The sequence below is a fragment of the Kluyveromyces lactis genome (assembly GCF_000002515.2).
Source record: "Kluyveromyces lactis strain NRRL Y-1140 chromosome F complete sequence".
NCBI classification, from domain to species: domain Eukaryota; kingdom Fungi; phylum Ascomycota; class Saccharomycetes; order Saccharomycetales; family Saccharomycetaceae; genus Kluyveromyces; species Kluyveromyces lactis.
Window position 1 is genome coordinate 1,262,271 of NC_006042.1, and position 17,243 is coordinate 1,279,513.

The 17,243-nt window shown below is 41.3% G+C and overlaps 9 protein-coding genes across 9 annotated transcripts; 3 read left to right on the plus strand and 6 right to left on the minus strand.

Annotated features, from left to right (window-relative positions):
- Positions 1 to 37: 37 nt before the first annotated feature.
- Positions 38 to 2,305, plus strand: KLLA0_F13618g (uncharacterized protein; the record flags this gene model as incomplete). Its single annotated transcript, XM_455693.1, has 1 exon — positions 38 to 2,305. One exon carries the CDS (start codon positions 38 to 40, stop codon positions 2,303 to 2,305), a length of 2,268 nt encoding a protein of 755 aa, XP_455693.1.
- A 205-nt stretch (positions 2,306 to 2,510) lies between these two features.
- AAT1 (aspartate transaminase AAT1) lies at positions 2,511 to 3,767 on the minus strand (the record flags this gene model as incomplete). The annotated part of the gene is made up of 1 exon (XM_455694.1): positions 2,511 to 3,767. The coding sequence occupies one exon, from the start codon at positions 3,765 to 3,767 to the stop codon at positions 2,511 to 2,513; it is 1,257 nt and encodes a 418-aa protein (XP_455694.1).
- Positions 3,768 to 4,268: 501 nt separating this feature from the next.
- Positions 4,269 to 5,006, plus strand: PDL32 (putative ADP-ribose 1''-phosphate phosphatase; the record flags this gene model as incomplete). Its single annotated transcript, XM_455695.1, has 1 exon — positions 4,269 to 5,006. One exon carries the CDS (start codon positions 4,269 to 4,271, stop codon positions 5,004 to 5,006), a length of 738 nt encoding a protein of 245 aa, XP_455695.1.
- A 90-nt stretch (positions 5,007 to 5,096) lies between these two features.
- VBA1 (Vba1p) lies at positions 5,097 to 6,812 on the minus strand (the record flags this gene model as incomplete). Its single annotated transcript, XM_455696.1, has 1 exon — positions 5,097 to 6,812. One exon carries the CDS (start codon positions 6,810 to 6,812, stop codon positions 5,097 to 5,099), a length of 1,716 nt encoding a protein of 571 aa, XP_455696.1.
- Positions 6,813 to 7,279: 467 nt separating this feature from the next.
- YTA12 (m-AAA protease subunit YTA12) lies at positions 7,280 to 9,808 on the minus strand (the record flags this gene model as incomplete). The annotated part of the gene is made up of 1 exon (XM_455697.1): positions 7,280 to 9,808. The coding sequence occupies one exon, from the start codon at positions 9,806 to 9,808 to the stop codon at positions 7,280 to 7,282; it is 2,529 nt and encodes an 842-aa protein (XP_455697.1).
- Positions 9,809 to 10,226: 418 nt separating this feature from the next.
- NPL6 (Npl6p) lies at positions 10,227 to 11,489 on the minus strand (the record flags this gene model as incomplete). The annotated part of the gene is made up of 1 exon (XM_455698.1): positions 10,227 to 11,489. One exon carries the CDS (start codon positions 11,487 to 11,489, stop codon positions 10,227 to 10,229), a length of 1,263 nt encoding a protein of 420 aa, XP_455698.1.
- A 350-nt stretch (positions 11,490 to 11,839) lies between these two features.
- Positions 11,840 to 13,702, minus strand: AIP1 (Aip1p; the record flags this gene model as incomplete). The annotated part of the gene is made up of 1 exon (XM_455699.1): positions 11,840 to 13,702. One exon carries the CDS (start codon positions 13,700 to 13,702, stop codon positions 11,840 to 11,842), a length of 1,863 nt encoding a protein of 620 aa, XP_455699.1.
- Positions 13,703 to 14,261: 559 nt separating this feature from the next.
- Positions 14,262 to 15,824, plus strand: UTP15 (snoRNA-binding rRNA-processing protein UTP15; the record flags this gene model as incomplete). The annotated part of the gene is made up of 1 exon (XM_455700.1): positions 14,262 to 15,824. One exon carries the CDS (start codon positions 14,262 to 14,264, stop codon positions 15,822 to 15,824), a length of 1,563 nt encoding a protein of 520 aa, XP_455700.1.
- Positions 15,825 to 15,973: 149 nt separating this feature from the next.
- On the minus strand, positions 15,974 to 17,176 carry SLD2 (Sld2p; the record flags this gene model as incomplete). The annotated part of the gene is made up of 1 exon (XM_455701.1): positions 15,974 to 17,176. One exon carries the CDS (start codon positions 17,174 to 17,176, stop codon positions 15,974 to 15,976), a length of 1,203 nt encoding a protein of 400 aa, XP_455701.1.
- Between the last annotated feature and the right edge of the window lie 67 nt (positions 17,177 to 17,243).

Below are 17,243 nucleotides of genomic sequence, written 5' to 3' on the forward strand. Positions count from 1 at the left end.
AGGGATTAAAGAAGCTGCTGTTGCTTTTATAAAAAAAATGTTTCGTTCTAGAAAGTCAAGAGAATCGCGTTCTATTGATCCTGGTGCTTTGGTTGCTGCAAACACCATTGGGAAGGCACTGGTACCTTCTAAGGATTCGTTTGGGGGCCAGGTTGTAGATAAGAGTAAGATTCCCAGGTATAACAGTATAAGTGGCCGTTCCTACTCGATGGTAAACAGTCCCAAACCAAGTTCTCGTCGGAACTCTGTGAGACATGCTAGTGATACTGGAGATCGTTCTTCCAGGTATGGCTCGATGCGTTCCGTACAGAGTGGTAACAGGGTTGCTCAAAGCGATGCAGACAAGGTTTTCCATGAGTTTGGTGGTAATGAGGCCAAATATGTGCTAGGACCCAGTGGTCTGGTACGTGTTGATAATGACAATAATGAGCCTAAAATGGTATCTAGATACATTCCTAGCAGCCATGGGTTGGTCAAAGTCGAAGTTCCTTTGGAACAGTACGAGGCTGAGAGGAGAAACAGTCTTAGAAGGTCGACTTCTTTACGTGGTGGGATGACTGTAAGAAACTCACTTTCTAATAAAAGGAGTCATGCCTCTTTAAGAGCAAACTCAATTGGACATAGAACACCTTCTGGAACCCCATTGAAAAAACTTACAGAAGTTCCTACCGTTGAAGAAAAAAAAGCGGATATTACTCATTATAGGTCTTCGCCATCACCGGTGCCTAGAATCACAAAGACTGTCTATGCAACTACAGCCAAAGAAACATCAGCTCCAGTCGAAGAATTCAAACCCCCATCCTTCGGTAACGGTACTGCATTACCACAGACTCCTGAAAGAGCTATCACTAAAGATTTGATAGACTCAGCGACAGAAGAAGAACAGCCAAAAATTCATACTGATCTAAGCGTTACCAAAGAAGCTGTTGAACAAAAGATCGACCTTGATTCAAAGCAAGTGGTAGAAGAAGAACACGTTATTCTTACACATCAGAAGGAAGTTACTTCTTTGCCAGATGAAACGATTAATGCCGAGAAGGAAACTGACAAGGAATCTCTCAAAAAAGCAGAGCATAACACATCTAAAGTAGATATTCCGGATTCAAAAGAAAAGGCTCTTCCTGGCAACGATGGTGTCCAGGAAACTATAGTTGAAAAAGTGGTTGATGAAGAGGAACATCAAATTGAAGTTCAAGATCCTATCGTTGCTGAACGTCAATCAGAATCTCAACCGGAGTCCCAACCGGAGTCCCAACCGGAGACAGGCAAAAGCACCCTCGCTCAGTATATCAGGTCCGCTAATCCAGAACTCCAGAGAGTTAATGAGGAGGATGCTCTTGTTACCCCTAAGATTCCATTAGAAAAGACTCCTTCACCTATAAAATCCGCAATGAAGAAAACAAACCACAACAGCCAACAACTTCAACAACAATCTCAAGCTTCAAGCGCATATCTGTCTTTAACAACAAAGGAAAACACTAGGTTAAATGCGCAACTTTCTCACGAAAGTTTGAGAGAAACCGCCAGCAAACAACAAGCACAAAATCAATACCGAAGACAGCAACAGCAAAACCAGCAGCCTCTAGCTCCTAAGAGAAATTCTCAAAGACCGCAATCAATGATGGCTCAAAGAGTTAATGGTGATAGACGTTCTTTCATGCAGAATAATTCCGGTGTTGCTTCCCCTCGCGATGCTAGACCTAGAAGTGTCGTAGGGAAGCCGTCCAACAATGCCAAATCGCAACAAAATAGTGGACTTTACCCAAGGGAACCTCCTCAAAAGCGTTCAAGCTTCGAAAAGCAAAGACCGATGTCCACCAACCTTGGATTTAAAAACTTATCGTTGAGAGAGGATCCGCAACTCACTGACCAGTACGAGCAGCCTCAAGCCCCATTCCAACCACATCCACAACAAAGACAATCTAGAAACTCAACCCCTGTTAAAAGTGGAGTAACGTACAATGGTGTACAGTATGTCTCCGGATCAGTACCACTGCCTGCTTCCAATACCAACAATAACAAACCAAAAGCGTCGTCAATTGCTCATGGATTCAAATCAAGATTTGCCGACTCTGATTCGGACGAAGAATCCGCAAACCTACAGTTCAGCAACCAAGGGAGTCGATCTACTCAAGTTTCAAGCGAATATGAACCGGCACCTCCTCCACCCGCGCCATACAATCCTCATGCTACTTTGAGACCTCAGCCAGAGCCTCAAATAAACGCAACTCACACTACTGAGAAGAAAAAGAAGAACAACTTCAGCAGTAAACTAAAGAAGCTTTTCGGTAACAAGAAACACTGAAAAGTAGCGACTAATATAACACGAAACACATGTAATGGGCATTTATAATCCCTTTTGTATTCTAGTTACCCAAAAATTGTGATTAAGAACACTAAAAACTATCTAATGTACAATTCAAACCGAAGCTTTGTAGTAATAAATAAATAAATAAATAAAGTGAAATTAATTAAAGTCAATTTGATGATATTGAAACATCTTGATGTGATTATTGAACCACTTGGCGCAAAGAATCGCATAAATAATCAATATTACCGTCGTTAACTCCAGATAACGACATCCTGCCGTCTTCAGTTAAATAAATACCGTACCTCTCCTGCAGAATTTGAACCTGATATGGGTTTAACCCTGTGTAATAAAACATCCCATGTTGTGTTTTAAAATCAACAAGATTGGGCCAATTCAATCTCTCATGCATTTGAATTCTAACGTTCCATAGTCTATCAGACATATTCTTAACGTCTACGAACCATTGCTGCTTCAATTTTGGATTGCTTAGCACCAAGTTCGCTACACGAGACCCATATCCCGGTGGAGAAGAGTATATACCTCTTACAATCTTCTTTAGTTGAGAGTCGATGGTTGATTTGAGATCCAAGGGATTTGGTGGGACAACGACACTTAACGAACCTACACGTTCACCGTATAAGCCCATGTTCTTAGCAAACGATTGGCACACAAATAGACCGTTGGGCCATTCGTATTCTAGACACATTCTTAATAGATAAGCATCCTGTATAAGGTTCCCTGATTCCATTCCTTGGTACGCCATGTCTATTATGGGAGTTATTCCTAAATCATGGATCACTGGCAATATCTGTTGCCATTGTTCCAACGTAGGGTCCACTCCTGTTGGATTATGACAGCAAGCGTGTAACACTATAGAGGGGGGCCAGTCGGGGTCCCTAGAACTACAACTCTCCTTGAGTTCCTTGAGCCATTTATCGATACTCAATTTCCCATCCTCGTAGTACGTATAATATTTGATCTGATTGAATCCGTTCCATTGGAAAACGTTCGAATGATTAGCCCAAGATGGATTTGGTATCCATACGGTTTTCGACACAAACGTTGCCAAGAGTTTTGAAGCTACAGCTAATGCACCGGTACCACTCAAAGTTTGCACAAACGTGATTCTGTTGTTCTCCAATAATTCACTCCCGTCACTTGACTCTCGATACAAGAAATTTAACACATTGTTTTGGTAATCCTGCGACCCAGTGATAGGCAAATACGATAAATCATTATTCAGATCGAGACTCGTCTCAAGTAATGATTGGGCAGAAGCTACACTAGGGAAGGTGGTCACACGGCCCCGGTTGTCCTTATAGATCCCAACGGTCAGATTTATCTTGTTTGGATGTCTGTCAACGTTAAACTTCTCTGTTAAACCTAGAATCTTATCAGCAGGAGCCCTAGTTACTCTTGACAAGGCCGACAGCCCTCTTCGCGTTGGTATTCTCATTCAAATTGGGGATTAGACCTTAATTTCTTGTTAATAGTACTATTGCAAATATAAAAAGTGCGTTAATTCTTCAACACTCCACTAATTCCCTGTTAATAATACAAAAATAATATTCAGAATGGTTCCATAAAACAACAATTGATGTGCCGACTCTTATAGTCCTAATGTATGCTGGATTTTGAAAGGTTATTCCTTTGTTCAATTATTGGAGAAGTTAACGATCTATAAATTATCCGATGAGATGAGAGTTGTCATTAAGTTTACTTTTCTTTTTGATTTATGGAAAAAGTGAAAAATTTCGGATAATTTAATGACGAATTGGCTTGGAATAGTGTCTCAAAGGGCCAATAGGTACCATCTTCTATCATTTTTGCGGTACAAATCATTCAGAATCAAATACTGAGTGGTTTAAGAGTGTTTAAACGGGGAAAATTGGTTTAGTTTGGAGGATTTAAGATCAAATAAAACCCGAGAATTTTTTTTTTTTTTAAGGTACAATTGATGAAGGTGCTTTTGATTGACATCAATGCTCGAGTGATAAACCATTGGGCCAAGGGTTTAGGGAATCTACTTAAATCTGGCGAGGTTTCCATACATAATGGGTCGTTAGAGTCGTTCGAACCGAATGGGCTGTTAAAATCAATAGTGTCACCGGGAAATTCTTTTGGGTTTCTTGGTGGTGGATTTGACCTAGCGATACAGGAATACTTCGGTGGCTCGTTGTTTGAGCGTTATGTTAGATATAAGTTGATGCATTCGTATGTTCCTGTGACGAATTGCACTGTGATTCCCTTGAATCAGTTTAGTAGAGACCAATTCCAGTACCTTTTACATATACCAACTGTTGTGACACCGGTGGTTCCAGATTACGACCGTCGAGATCCAGTCCATTCCGGGTATAGAATCGTATTTGACGTTACGTGGAATGCGTTACACTTCCCTCCAAGTGAAACAGAACAACTGGTTTTACCGGGACTATGTACAGGTTACGCAGGCGTACCGATCCCTATCGCATGTAAAGCCATGTGCTTCGCCATTAGATTGTTCTACCTGAAGAGCATACTGTCGCAAGACCTTATCAACACCATGATCATGTGCTTCATGGGATACCAGTACGAGCCATTTATTAGTGAGGATTGTCTCATGGAATGCCAGAAAGTAGGTATCGACTGGGATACAATGCACCGTTTCAATCCTCATGAAGATCCTTTGGATTCGATCTTACCATCTGGTTACTGACGCAAGATACATGAAATATACCTGTGAATAAGAATCATTTCGTTAAAATTACACAACTTGTTTATGTCTATAAAGTGGAATTTGACTCTTTCAACTTGAATCGGATGAGTCGTCTTTCGTTTCTGTAACTTCTTTATCGCAGGAAATGAATAGCTTGAATGCGATGATCAATGCGAGTATGCTAACTGCAAATGTAGGAATGTAGGAGATCAAAAAGGATTCGTTGTAGATTTCTAACAAATCACGCAATATCTTTCCACTAAAATGATTTCTTAGGAAACTAGTATCGTGAATTAGTGACTCGTACTCTTTATCCATGTTAATCGGATGCAAATATTGGTATAACTTAGTGGTTGCCGAAGATTCAAAAATAGTGAGAACAGAACTGGCTCCAAGAACAGTACCAATAGATCTCCATAAGTAGAAACAGCCGGTGATAGTGGCCTGTTGAGATTTGGGAATAGTGAATACAATACTAACCAACGTTGCTACCAAGAGTGATGCGTAACCCCAACTGTTCAAGATCATTGCTATAACGTAAAGGACTCTCCACCTGAACTGATTTGAAGTGAACCAGTAATTGGTACCACTAGTGTCTAAAGCGCTGACATGGGATGTAGGGTTCGGTTCCAGGTGTGATATGGTAGTATAACCCAATGAAAGGGAAATGAAATGTAGACAGACAGCAATGGTAATCAACAGATATGAACAAGTAGCTAGACCTAGGCTCGTATTTCTCAAGATCCACCCAGTAGCTAGACTTGCAAGGGCACTTGATATGCTGGAAAACAATAGGAACCCACCGGTGCTGGTAGGAGAAATGTTTTGGACTAATTGAAGGTATACGGGATTCCTAAACACATCACCGAACGCAATAAAGGAGGAAAAGACCGTTAGTAACGAGGTTATTCCGAACGTTCCTGAAAGTAGATCGGTAGGGATGATACGTTCAGGGGCCCAGTATAATTCGTTCATAATAAATAATACAAGTGAAAGCAGTGTCAGTGTTGCTAACAATGGTTTATTAAGGTCCGTAGAACATAGACATAAGAACCCTGATATCGTACCAATCAAAGAGATCGAGCCTCCAAGATCAATCCGTTTTATGTTTTCCCATCTATAGCGTTCATGTCTTGGTGGAACGTGCAACAACTTGATATTCACGTTTCTGTATCCAAGGAACATACAAGTCATGATCAATGGAACCTGTCCAGCAAATATAACCTTCCACCCAAAAGAATCCATGAGCCAACCACCAATAGGGCCACCTAACATTGACCCTGTACCAAATACAACATTCGCATATCCCTGGTACACGCCTCTCTCCTTTGGGGTACAAATATCGCTTACACTGATGCTACTGAGTGCACTGATACCTCCTGCTCCCATACCGCATACTGCTCTGGCAATGGAAAATTCGACCAAATTACGAGAAAGAGCTGTGAACAGACATCCGACAAGGAAGAACGAATGAGCTACCATTAATGCCGTTTTTCTACCTGCTAAATCCGACAGCTTACCATACAACGGCTGGAAAGCAGTATTAGTCAATAAGAAACTTGTCACAATCCATTGCTTCTTGTCAGATTCTTCAAATTCTTCAGCAACTTTGTTCATAATATTAGCAACAATGGTGGAGTCTAACGATCCCAAGAAACTACCCATCCATAGTGAATAAAGAATCGGTCCTTTAGGCAATGCTAAGTTATGCCTATGATACATTTCTTCAAGATCATCCTCATCGGCCGATGATGACGTTATACGGTTGCTTAATAACCGAGTGGTTTCATCAGTTGAATGGTTCATCTCTGCTCGCCTGTGTATAACGTGAGTTACTTGTCATTAGAGATTCTCCGGTATAACCACAGCAATACTAACCATCCATCCAAATGGTACGTTGCAGGTTATCTTTGTTGATCTTCTTCCTCATCAACCTTATATACTTTCAATGTGTCGCTTTATCTATCTCGGATTTGTTTTTGCCAAACTCGGAAAGATCACACCGAGAGGCATATAGGCATGCATAATGTTAAACAATCAATAATCAGTACGCTCTAGACTGATTAATGGCCAAGACAACAAGCACATCAAACGTAAGTGAAGTAAATTGTGTCAACGTAGACCTCTTTTGTTATTATTAAGAATGACTTACTTAAAACCACCTATTTACATGCTTGATATATACAGTATAGTCTGATGATAACTACTGGTGCTTGGGATTACGAAATGAAATTGCAGAAACAGAGTAGTTAGAGCTAATAATGTTATTGTTTTTAAAAGACGTTGGGATCATCTTGTTCATTGCTCTTTTTGTCTGAATCCTTCTTGTCCGAATCCTTCTTATCATTATCCTCCTGTTCATCTTTCTTTTCAGATGCTCTGTTCTTCAGTTCGTTAGCTGCTTCTTGATCTTTGATCTTTTTGGTTTCACGTTCATTCAAGTATTTGTCGAATGCGTCGTTACGTTCTGGGAATTGACGTTTACCTAAGAGTGCAATCATATCTTCTCTTGTTAGAACTTCCTTTTTCAGTAGAAGTTGAGCAATCTTTTCAACGTCTTCAGCCTTTTCTTTGAGTAACTTGGCGCAACGATCGTGGCATTCTTGAACGATACGGTACACTTCAGAGTCCACAATGGATCCTGTTTCTTCGGAGAACGGTTTGGTTAGATCGTTTTCACTTTTCTTGGCAAAGTTGATCCACCCGATCTTATCGCTCATACCTAACTCAGTTACCATTGCAGTAGCCATACGAGTAACTTTCTTGAAATCATCGCTAGCGCCAGAGGTCACGCTTGGGAAGTGCAGTTCCTCTGATACACGGCCACCTAGTGCCATGGTCATTCTGTCCTTTAGTTGTTGTTCTGAAAGTAGGTATACATCACCTGGTAAGTATTGTGCGTAACCTAGAGCACCTTGACCCCTAGGAATGATACTGACTTTGAGTAATGGGTCAGCAAACTCTAGATACCAACCACAGACGGCATGACCAGCTTCATGATATGCGACAACCTTCTTTTCTTGTGGAGACAATAGTTTTGATTTTCTTTCGACACCACCGATGACCCTTTCAATGGCCTGTTCGAAATGTTCCAATCTAACAGCATCACAATCGTTTCTGGCAGCAATCAATGCAGCTTCGTTACAAACATTAGCAATGTCAGCACCGGAGAAACCTGGTGTCATAACAGCCAATCTGTTTTGTAGATCTGTCATATCACCAGCCAATGTAATTTTCTTCAAGTGAACTTTGAAAATTTCTTGACGGCCTTGTAACTCTGGTCTATCAATGTTGATATGTCTATCAAATCTACCAGGTCTCATCAAAGCCTGATCTAGAACATCTGGCCTATTGGTACCTGCAAGGACAACAACATGATCTGCAGTAGTAAATCCGTCCATCTCAACCAAAAGTTGGTTCAAAGTGTTTTCTCTTTCGTCATTGGCACCAGAGAAGTTACCCTTTTGTCTTGCCTTACCGATAGCGTCGATTTCATCAACAAAGATAATAGCTGGAGCATTTTCTCTAGCGGTCTTGAACAAATCACGGACTCTGGACGCACCAACACCGACAAACATTTCTACGAATTCGGAACCAGACACAGAATAGAATGGAACACCAGCTTCACCAGCAGTAGCCTTTGCTAGCAAAGTCTTACCAGTACCGGGAGGACCAGATAGGATTGCACCTCTTGGAATCTTGGCACCCATTCTTTCGTATCTGGATGGTTCTTTCAAGAAACTAACGAATTCCATGATTTCTTCCTTGGCTTCATCGCAACCAGCAACATCCTTGAAATTGACCTTTACGTCGGTATCTTTATTAAACTTTCTGGCCTTTGATTTACGCACGTTGAATAAACCACCTGGGCCACCACCGGCAGCGGATGCACCCTTTGTAGTAATCCAAATCAAACCTGCAATCAATAGTGCAGTTGGTAATATTTGGAAAGCTAATTTGACCCAATTCCCCTCTCTAGTGTAAAGAACAGGAATTCTAAAGTCTTCCGCGATATTCAATTCATCTTGTGCTTTCTTCAATTTATGTTCAAATGATTCCACGGATCCGATCGTAAAGAAATAAAAATCGTGGCCCATATGTTCAGGTTGATTTTTCCCGTTATCGTTCAAGATAACCTTGACTAGATTATTATTGATAACAATTAATTTGGACACGTACCCTTTCACCAACAACTGGTTACGGAATTCTTGCCATGTAAGTTCTCTTTGTTCCTCCATGCTGTTCAATCTGTGTAGGATAAATGCTAATATCGTCAATGTCAAACCAACTTTGAATAAATTGATGTTAACAGTCATCATATTCGAATCATTTGGTGTGAAATCCGTATTTCCGTTGGAACTCTTCTTAGACTCATTCTTGGGATCATTCTTGGGATCATGCTTCTTCGCCGATTCTTCAAATTCTCTCTTCTCGCGCTCTAGATGGAAAGGATCATTCGCTTTATCTTGGGCATCTTCTTTTTCCTGCTGCCTCTTCACAGCAAGCTCCAACCTCTGTAATTGCTCTTCAATCTTCTTCTTACGCTCTTCCATATCGAGTTTCTGATCTTTGTTCAAATCATCGATAAACTTTCTAACTTCTTTCCTGACTTTATCAACGTCTTCATCCGTAGGCTCCTTTTCAAACCGATTCTGCATCAAGTTGAGCTTACCGGAATGGAACGTACGGCATACGTCGTTTCGTAACAATATCAGCGAACGCCCCTTTGGAACTTTGTACAACGCCCTACTGGCCACAGACTTTACGCCAAGCCTAGATACCGGCCTTATTAAATGGAACATTGCAAGTCACTTCAATGTAATAAAACCACCACGTCGCTGCTACGGTTAGCCGAGTCTGATTGCTATACCGTTTACCTAACAGGACTTTTCGAATTTAAAACCAGTGGAAAATCTTTGTTAACACCGAAACAAACCGAGACAAAAACAGCCGTTTCAACAAACACCTGGCTATTTTACACTACTATAGGGTCTTAAATTCACAATGCAACCACTGTAGATTGCAAATGTAACTGCTAACGCTCCTTTTATCGGTGGCAAATGGCCTTGTCTGTTCACCTTATGGGGTTGTTCTGGTTGAAAAGCCCAAATTCATTTTTGGTAGAGCAAGGACATATCGTTACCCGGCCACTTAGTATAATACACTCTTATTACGTATGTTGAGATATACACGTATACATGGGAGGTCAGTTCAGCTATGTTATAGGCTTGTTTCGAATCTCTTTTGTTCTTCTATAGCAGCGACTATATCTTCGTCCAAGATGTCTTCGTACATCGATGTAGGGACGTCAGAAAGACCGGTGCAAGGTCTTGCTAGGTCAAGAGCTTTGATTCTTGTTTCGTACATAACTTGGCTTGTGTTTCCTTTCACTTTCTTCACTGATATCACTCTCGTCGATTGTGTGGATTGTGGTATATGTAAGACGTTCGTGTACGTATCTCTTAGTCCGAGGTTTTCGATGAGAAGAATGCGTTCTCTATCGTAGAAAAGATCACTGTTGAATCTACTGCATGCAGCAGCATGATGATAGAGCCAGTTCGTAGATGAGATATTGCTTGTTGCCGGGATGTTGTGATTTCTCTTGTCAAAGAATTCTACTGCATTTTTGGATGGGTTGACGGATAATTGTTGCGGAATGTCTATTCCAAGGGTATTTCTTCCAGTGACACTTGTGTGTGATGTTTCTCTTGCTGGGGTACCCTCTTTCACCTTCCCGGATGCACGAAGCTTACCGGCGTAATAATCATCCGTGATGTTTTTACCATCTACAACAACCTTGGCTCCGAATTCTCGGAACACACTCCTTGCAGTAACTAGCGCAATGATTCTGTTTCTGTACGAATAGGGCAATACACCATTTTTGATGAGATCGTCTCTCTCTGATTGCGAGATAATCAATTTGTATAGGTTTGGATGGTACTGGAAGAACAAGTATGAGTCTCTGAACCCAACGGCACGGGCTGGCTCAGTAGAAAGCATGTATTTAACTTCACCTCTGGAAGGTACCGTGAAAGTTCTGACTACAAATTGTCTTCCCTCTAGAAGATCACCATTCTTGGTGATCTTGGTTTCACCCTCTGGATCCTCAGGTAATGAATACTCGTCATTCACAATTGGGTATGGAGACCCGTTTTCGTCCACTGGGTACGGTAGTTTCTGTCTTAAGGGATCGTTCAAATCTTCTTCTCTTTTCCTCTTTGAAGGCCTTCCTCTTGTCGCTAGTACCACTGGAACAGGTGTGCTCGAAGCGGCCTTGCGCTTGGAACGAGATGGTTTACCCTCGTTTTCGATATCAGCATCTGGGTCATCATCGTAATCATCATCATTGGCTGGTCCAGGGTACTCTTGATCCTTTTCATCATCTTCAATGTCTAACTCGTCTGTATCGATTTTATAGCTGGTTGCTTTGTTAGCTGAGCGAGAAACCCTCGAGCTCTTCCTGCCTCTTCCTGCTGCTGCCATATCTGATATAGGAGAAACTCAAGCTTCTTGATTGGTGATTCCAAATACAGAATTACTAAGGAATGTTATGCGTATATCCGCTTTCAACCGAGCTTTGTTGATCTTGTTTGTTTATATATAAGCTTTGAGAGGCAGGAATCTGTTCAATGTTCAAGAGAAACATCAAAACGTATGAGATGATAAAGAAGAAAGAACAACTTCAACGGCTTTACTAGAAGCTCTAGATATTTCTGGGGGGGGGGGCCTTGATGCAACATCTGATCCTCCTATTGTTATTCATTGTCTTATATTTCGTACGTTAACTAACTGTTAAATACTTTTATGTGTTACTGGTAAAAAATGTGTCTCATTCAAAACTCGACGGTCCACCTCTTGATACAGGCGTCCACACCGGCGCTGACGATAGTGGAATCGTTTTCCCATAGTACACTGGACACACCGTCCTTTTGTGCGTTTAATCTTTTTATCACTTTCATAGGTTTGTTAACAGAGTAGATGAAGATGTTGGTGTCCAGAGAGCCAGTGACAACATAATCTTCCTCCAAATCATCATCATTTGCAGAAGGTCTCCAGTCAATGGATGTAATTCTGCTTGTGTGGAATGACCATCTCGAGGTCTTGACGTCCTTCGTGTCAAGATCATATAGGATAATCTTACCGGACACGTCACCGGCAGCCAAGTACTTTTGTGATGGAGAGAAGGAAAGAGCAGATGGAGTGGCACGTAATGGAGTGGCCAACGTGAATGCATCTGATAGGTCAGAAATTTTGAATAGCTGCACGGAGTTGGTTTGTTCGTATGCCACTGCCACGAAAGTAGTTCCCAATGCGAGGGCCCCGACAGGTTTATCTAGAGTTATCGATTTCGATAATAGCCCACTCTTGTTATCGATGATCAACAATTCGTTAGTGTTTGTAGCAACAGCCAAAGTGTTATGAGAGAAAACCGCACATTTAGGTTGCTCTGAGAATTGGTACTTCGTTTCAGCAAGCGCTTTTTCACCATCGATGAAATTCTTCAACGTTTCGTCCCAAGAAACACTCGATACCTCGTTATCAGAGTTATCGATGGCCAATACGAGATTACCATGAATATCATGGCTAATAGCATTGACTTCGTCACCTTCTGAATTCCAGGTAACAACTCTACCATCGTATGACCCAGACACTAATGGGTTTACCGCCAAAGAAGTAATCCCCTTGTTGTGACCATGAATGAATTTGATGGTATGATCATTTAGAGACAAAATGCTCAAGGTCCCATCAAGCGTCAATGTTACGATGGAGTTATCCTTAGTGACAACAACACCGACAATTTGATTCGAAACATCTGCACCTAATTTCCAAGACTGTTGGAATGGATCATCCAACGACACATCCCACAACCTTGCAGTGCAATCAGCACCCACGGTAACAACTCTAGAAGACTCTTCACCATCGTCTAACCATGCGACAGCAAACAAACCACCGCCAATTGGAGCCTTTTCAGACTCAATGTATTTGATAAATTCACCAGTCTTACCATCAAAGCAACATATCTTACGATCGCTACCGACAGACACAGCATATTTCCCTGCACCTGGAGAGAACTTGACGTCTCTAACGAATTTACCTTGGCCGTGATGCGTTCTATCACTGCTTGCAAACTTGAAAGGTGGACCCTGGTAAAACACAACAGAACCATCATCACTGACACTGAAAGCTCTCATTGGTCTGCTTTGCTTGAAATGAACTGCATTGACTCTTTGAGAGTGACCCGAGACTTCACCTAACGAGTTGCCCGAGTCCCAAGAGACAAACGCACCAAACCTATCACGACCTTCACCAACAACAGCCAATCTTTTACCCTCAAAATCCCAGGATATATCAGCGACAGGACCAGCGAGCACATGTAGTTCCGACTTAACGTTGTACTCAATTTCTCCAGACTTATCGTCCTGATTCCAAGACCAAACGATAACTCTACCGGAATCATCTCCTGAAGCAACATATTGAGACCCCTGGATAGGAGAAAATTTTACAACAGTGACATTACTGGTACCATGGCCATTGAATTGAACGACATGTTCACCATCTAAAGATCTAATGATGGCAGATCTACCGCTACCATAAGCTAAACTGTCAGTCTTTGGATCATATGATAAATGTGTCGTAAAGTTTCTCTTTGTAGAAGGGAGAGGTGCAAAAACCTTTGCTAAATTAATCGAAACCATATTATCGCGAGATACTAGATCAATTGACTTTTGGAACACTCTGTAAACGCACCAGAAAGACCTCTTCCTGACTCAAACGTGTCCTGTTCTCATGGTTTAGTTTCTTGATAAACTGGTGAGTATAAATAAATTCCATACATATGGAATGTAAATAGACGAAATAATAACTACTGGGATGCAGAAATACAAAGAAAAGATATCCTAAATACCAGTTAGTATAATGAAAGTGGTATTGCTGAATACCTGGGAATCAAGAAAATCTGGGAAACCAGGTTAAAAGCAGATAAAGGGCCTTAAAGGCCCTTTATCTGCTTGTAAAGTACAGTGAACGGTTATTCTTCTCTGAAAAATCACAATCAACGAGATTCTTCGAGTCTTCAAAGAAAAGAAACCAGATTTTGGAAAAAAAAAATGATTGAAGCCTTAGCTCATCGCATGGTTGATAAAATAGATTTCCCTGTAATTTGCGAGTTATATCAGTCGGTTTGGTATCGTCAGACTACTGTTAAGTGATAGAGGTGATTCAGGCGATCAGATTGGTAGAAATATTGTGAAGAAAATGTCGTCTGTGAGACCTAGAGTGACGCCGGTAAAGGCTCCTGTGTTACCAAAGCAGACCACCCCAGAGCAGAGGTACTGGAGGTCTTATTCATCTACTCAGCTTGTTAAAGAGCACAATGCAGTGACTCATATTGCCTTCAATCCCCAGCATCCACATGATTTTGCAGTTACCTCTTCTACTAGGGTACAGGTCTTCTCGTCAAGGACAAGACAAGTGATCAAGACGTTTTCTAGGTTTAAAGATGTGGTGCATTCGGCCACTTTCCGTCAAGACGGTAAACTTTTAGTAGCAGGTGACGCTACTGGGTTAGTGTCCGTTTATGATAGTTATAATCCACGTACTTTGTTGCTTTCTATACAAGCTTCGTCGCATCCTACGCATGTGACGAAGTTTCACGATCAGGATAACAAGACTTTGGTGACGGCAAACGACGATAGAGTAGTGAGACTATGGGATGTTTCTCATGCTTATGAACCCACTTTACAGTTAACTGGAGCATCTGATTATGTTAGATCAGTCTGCTTTGTGCCAAATGCTCCACATATGGTCGCTACAGGGTCGTACGATGGAGTAGTTAGATTGTACGATATTAGAACGAAATCAGATAAACCACAGACAACTTTGGATCACGGTCTTCCTGTGGAAGATATCACAGCCATATCTCCTACTCAGCTTGCATCGTGTGGTGGTAACGGGTTCAAAGTATGGGACTTGACTAGCGATAGAGCCCTTTGTGAACGTCAAAATTTCGCAAAGACGGTCACCTGTTTGAATTACACAAATATGGGAGAAGAATCACCAATGAGTTCCGTACTAGTTGCATCCTCGCTTGATGGTCATGTTAAGATCTTTTCCCCGTTGGAGAACTTCCAATTCAAGTTTGGCTGGAAGTTTAGCAACGCTGTGCTAAGTTGTGCAGTCTCACCAGGCGATGCGCAAGGTAATAAACATTTCGTTGCAGGTTTATCCTCAGGAATTCTAGCCATCAAGACGAAGAAGAAGTCCAAAAAGATTAACCTCGCTGATGTCTCTGATTTGGAGGATTTACCATTACAACAGCAAGAGAAGTCTGCGAAATCCAACAATTTCCAGAGAATGATGAGAGGGTCCGAATACAGAGGTGATCAAGAGCATATTATACACAACGATAAGCCAAATCCTCAGCGTAAGTTGCGTCAATTCGAAAGGCATATCAACCAATTCAAATGGTCTGACGCATTAGATTCTGCATTTATCCCCGGTATGGCTAAAGAATTAACTTTAACGGTATTACAAGAACTAAGGAAAAGAGGTAAAATCAAGGTTGCATTATACGGTAGAGACGAAAGTTCTCTAGAACCACTACTCAACTGGTGCTTGAAGGGAATAGAAGATGTTAGAAGTGCACCAATTGTTGCAGACTGGATTGCGGTTGTAATTGAACTCTACGGTAGTGTACTGGAGAAGTCCCCAGTACTTGAAGAGATGGTAATCACTCTAAAGAAAAGAGTAAGGGAAGAGATCCGCAAAGCAAAAGAAGCACAAAAGATAGAGGGTATGCTCCAATTGTTAACAAACTGATAAAATCCTTTCTACACTGATCTATAACAAAAAGGAATGCGTGTAAAAGATTATATTTATTTACATTTATAGTACATAGACTGCAACAACTGTATCATCCCGTTCGTTACGTCTGTTTCTTTGTTTTTAACGTTCTGACTTTGAAGAAATCACCTTCTTCCTCTCCATTTACTGGCTCTGTTTCTTCCTGCCTTTGTTGGAAGATTCAAACGCTTGAAGTTGTTGCTAACAAGGTTGTATTTACTCTTACGTTGCTTCTTCTTTACGGGTGGATTGGATTGTTGTTCAGAGTCAGACTCACTTTCTTCCACTTCTTTACCCAGCATTTTATTGTACTCACGTTCCTTCAACTTTGCTAGCTGTTCATGAACATTTTTGTCTGGAATGTTGGTCGACTTCTCGTTTAATGCTGCTGGTCTCATCTTCGCTTTTGTTCTTTTCTTTATGGTTTTAACTTTCCGCACATAATTGCTCTCAGTTTCATTGCCGACAGTTCCCTCGTCCCCCTCTTCAATTATATCCATATGTTCTTCCTGCATCAGCTTTTCCATAAGCGTTCTAATCGCAGTGAATTCGCTGAAATCTTCTGGGTTAGATTCGAATTCGTCTTTTATAATGGCATGTTCCTTCGCTAATTGGGACAGTGTCTTCACCGGCCTTTTAATCAGCGGCGATGGGCTGAAGGGAGAACTTTTCAAATCCAGGGTTCTACCAAGCGTCTTTGGTGTTTCTGACAACTGCAATCCAATATCGCCGATCCGCATTGGGGAGTTTGGTCCATATTTCGGTCTTGACACAACAATATTCGCAGATAGATTTGGAACTTGCTTCATTGGAGAAGAGTTCGGCGTTATTGAGAAGTTCAATTGGCGCCTTACCAGGTCATTTGATCTTACTGGCGAGCCAACTATATCTTCTTGATCCGACTGGTGAGTTTTCATGGCAGACACTTGCATCTCAAATATACTAACTAATTTCCCATTCATTTGAGGAGTCGGTCCGAATTCAGCCTTTGTGTTATTCACATGCGACTTCACTGGTGTTTGCTCTACGTTAACCTCCACCGATGGTTTAACAGTAGCATCCTTCTTGAGCTGTGCATACTGTTTATACTTTCTCTTGACCTCTTTATCCTTTTTTATATCATCTTTCTCAGGAAGCCTTCCATGCTCTTTCTCGAAAGCACGCTCCCACAGCTTGATCTCAATCTTAAGAGCATCCATACTAGCGCTTGATATCACGAGTAACAACGGTGCATTTACTGTATCTGTCTCTTTTATTCCATTCATAAAGGTCGTTAGAATAAAGGCAAAGAACGAAATTAAAACGCGTAAATTATTGAAGTTTCCCATGAAGAAGAATAAAGAGAAATGAGCTGCAAAAGATTCACGATCACAGGTCAATCAGGGCACATGAGAT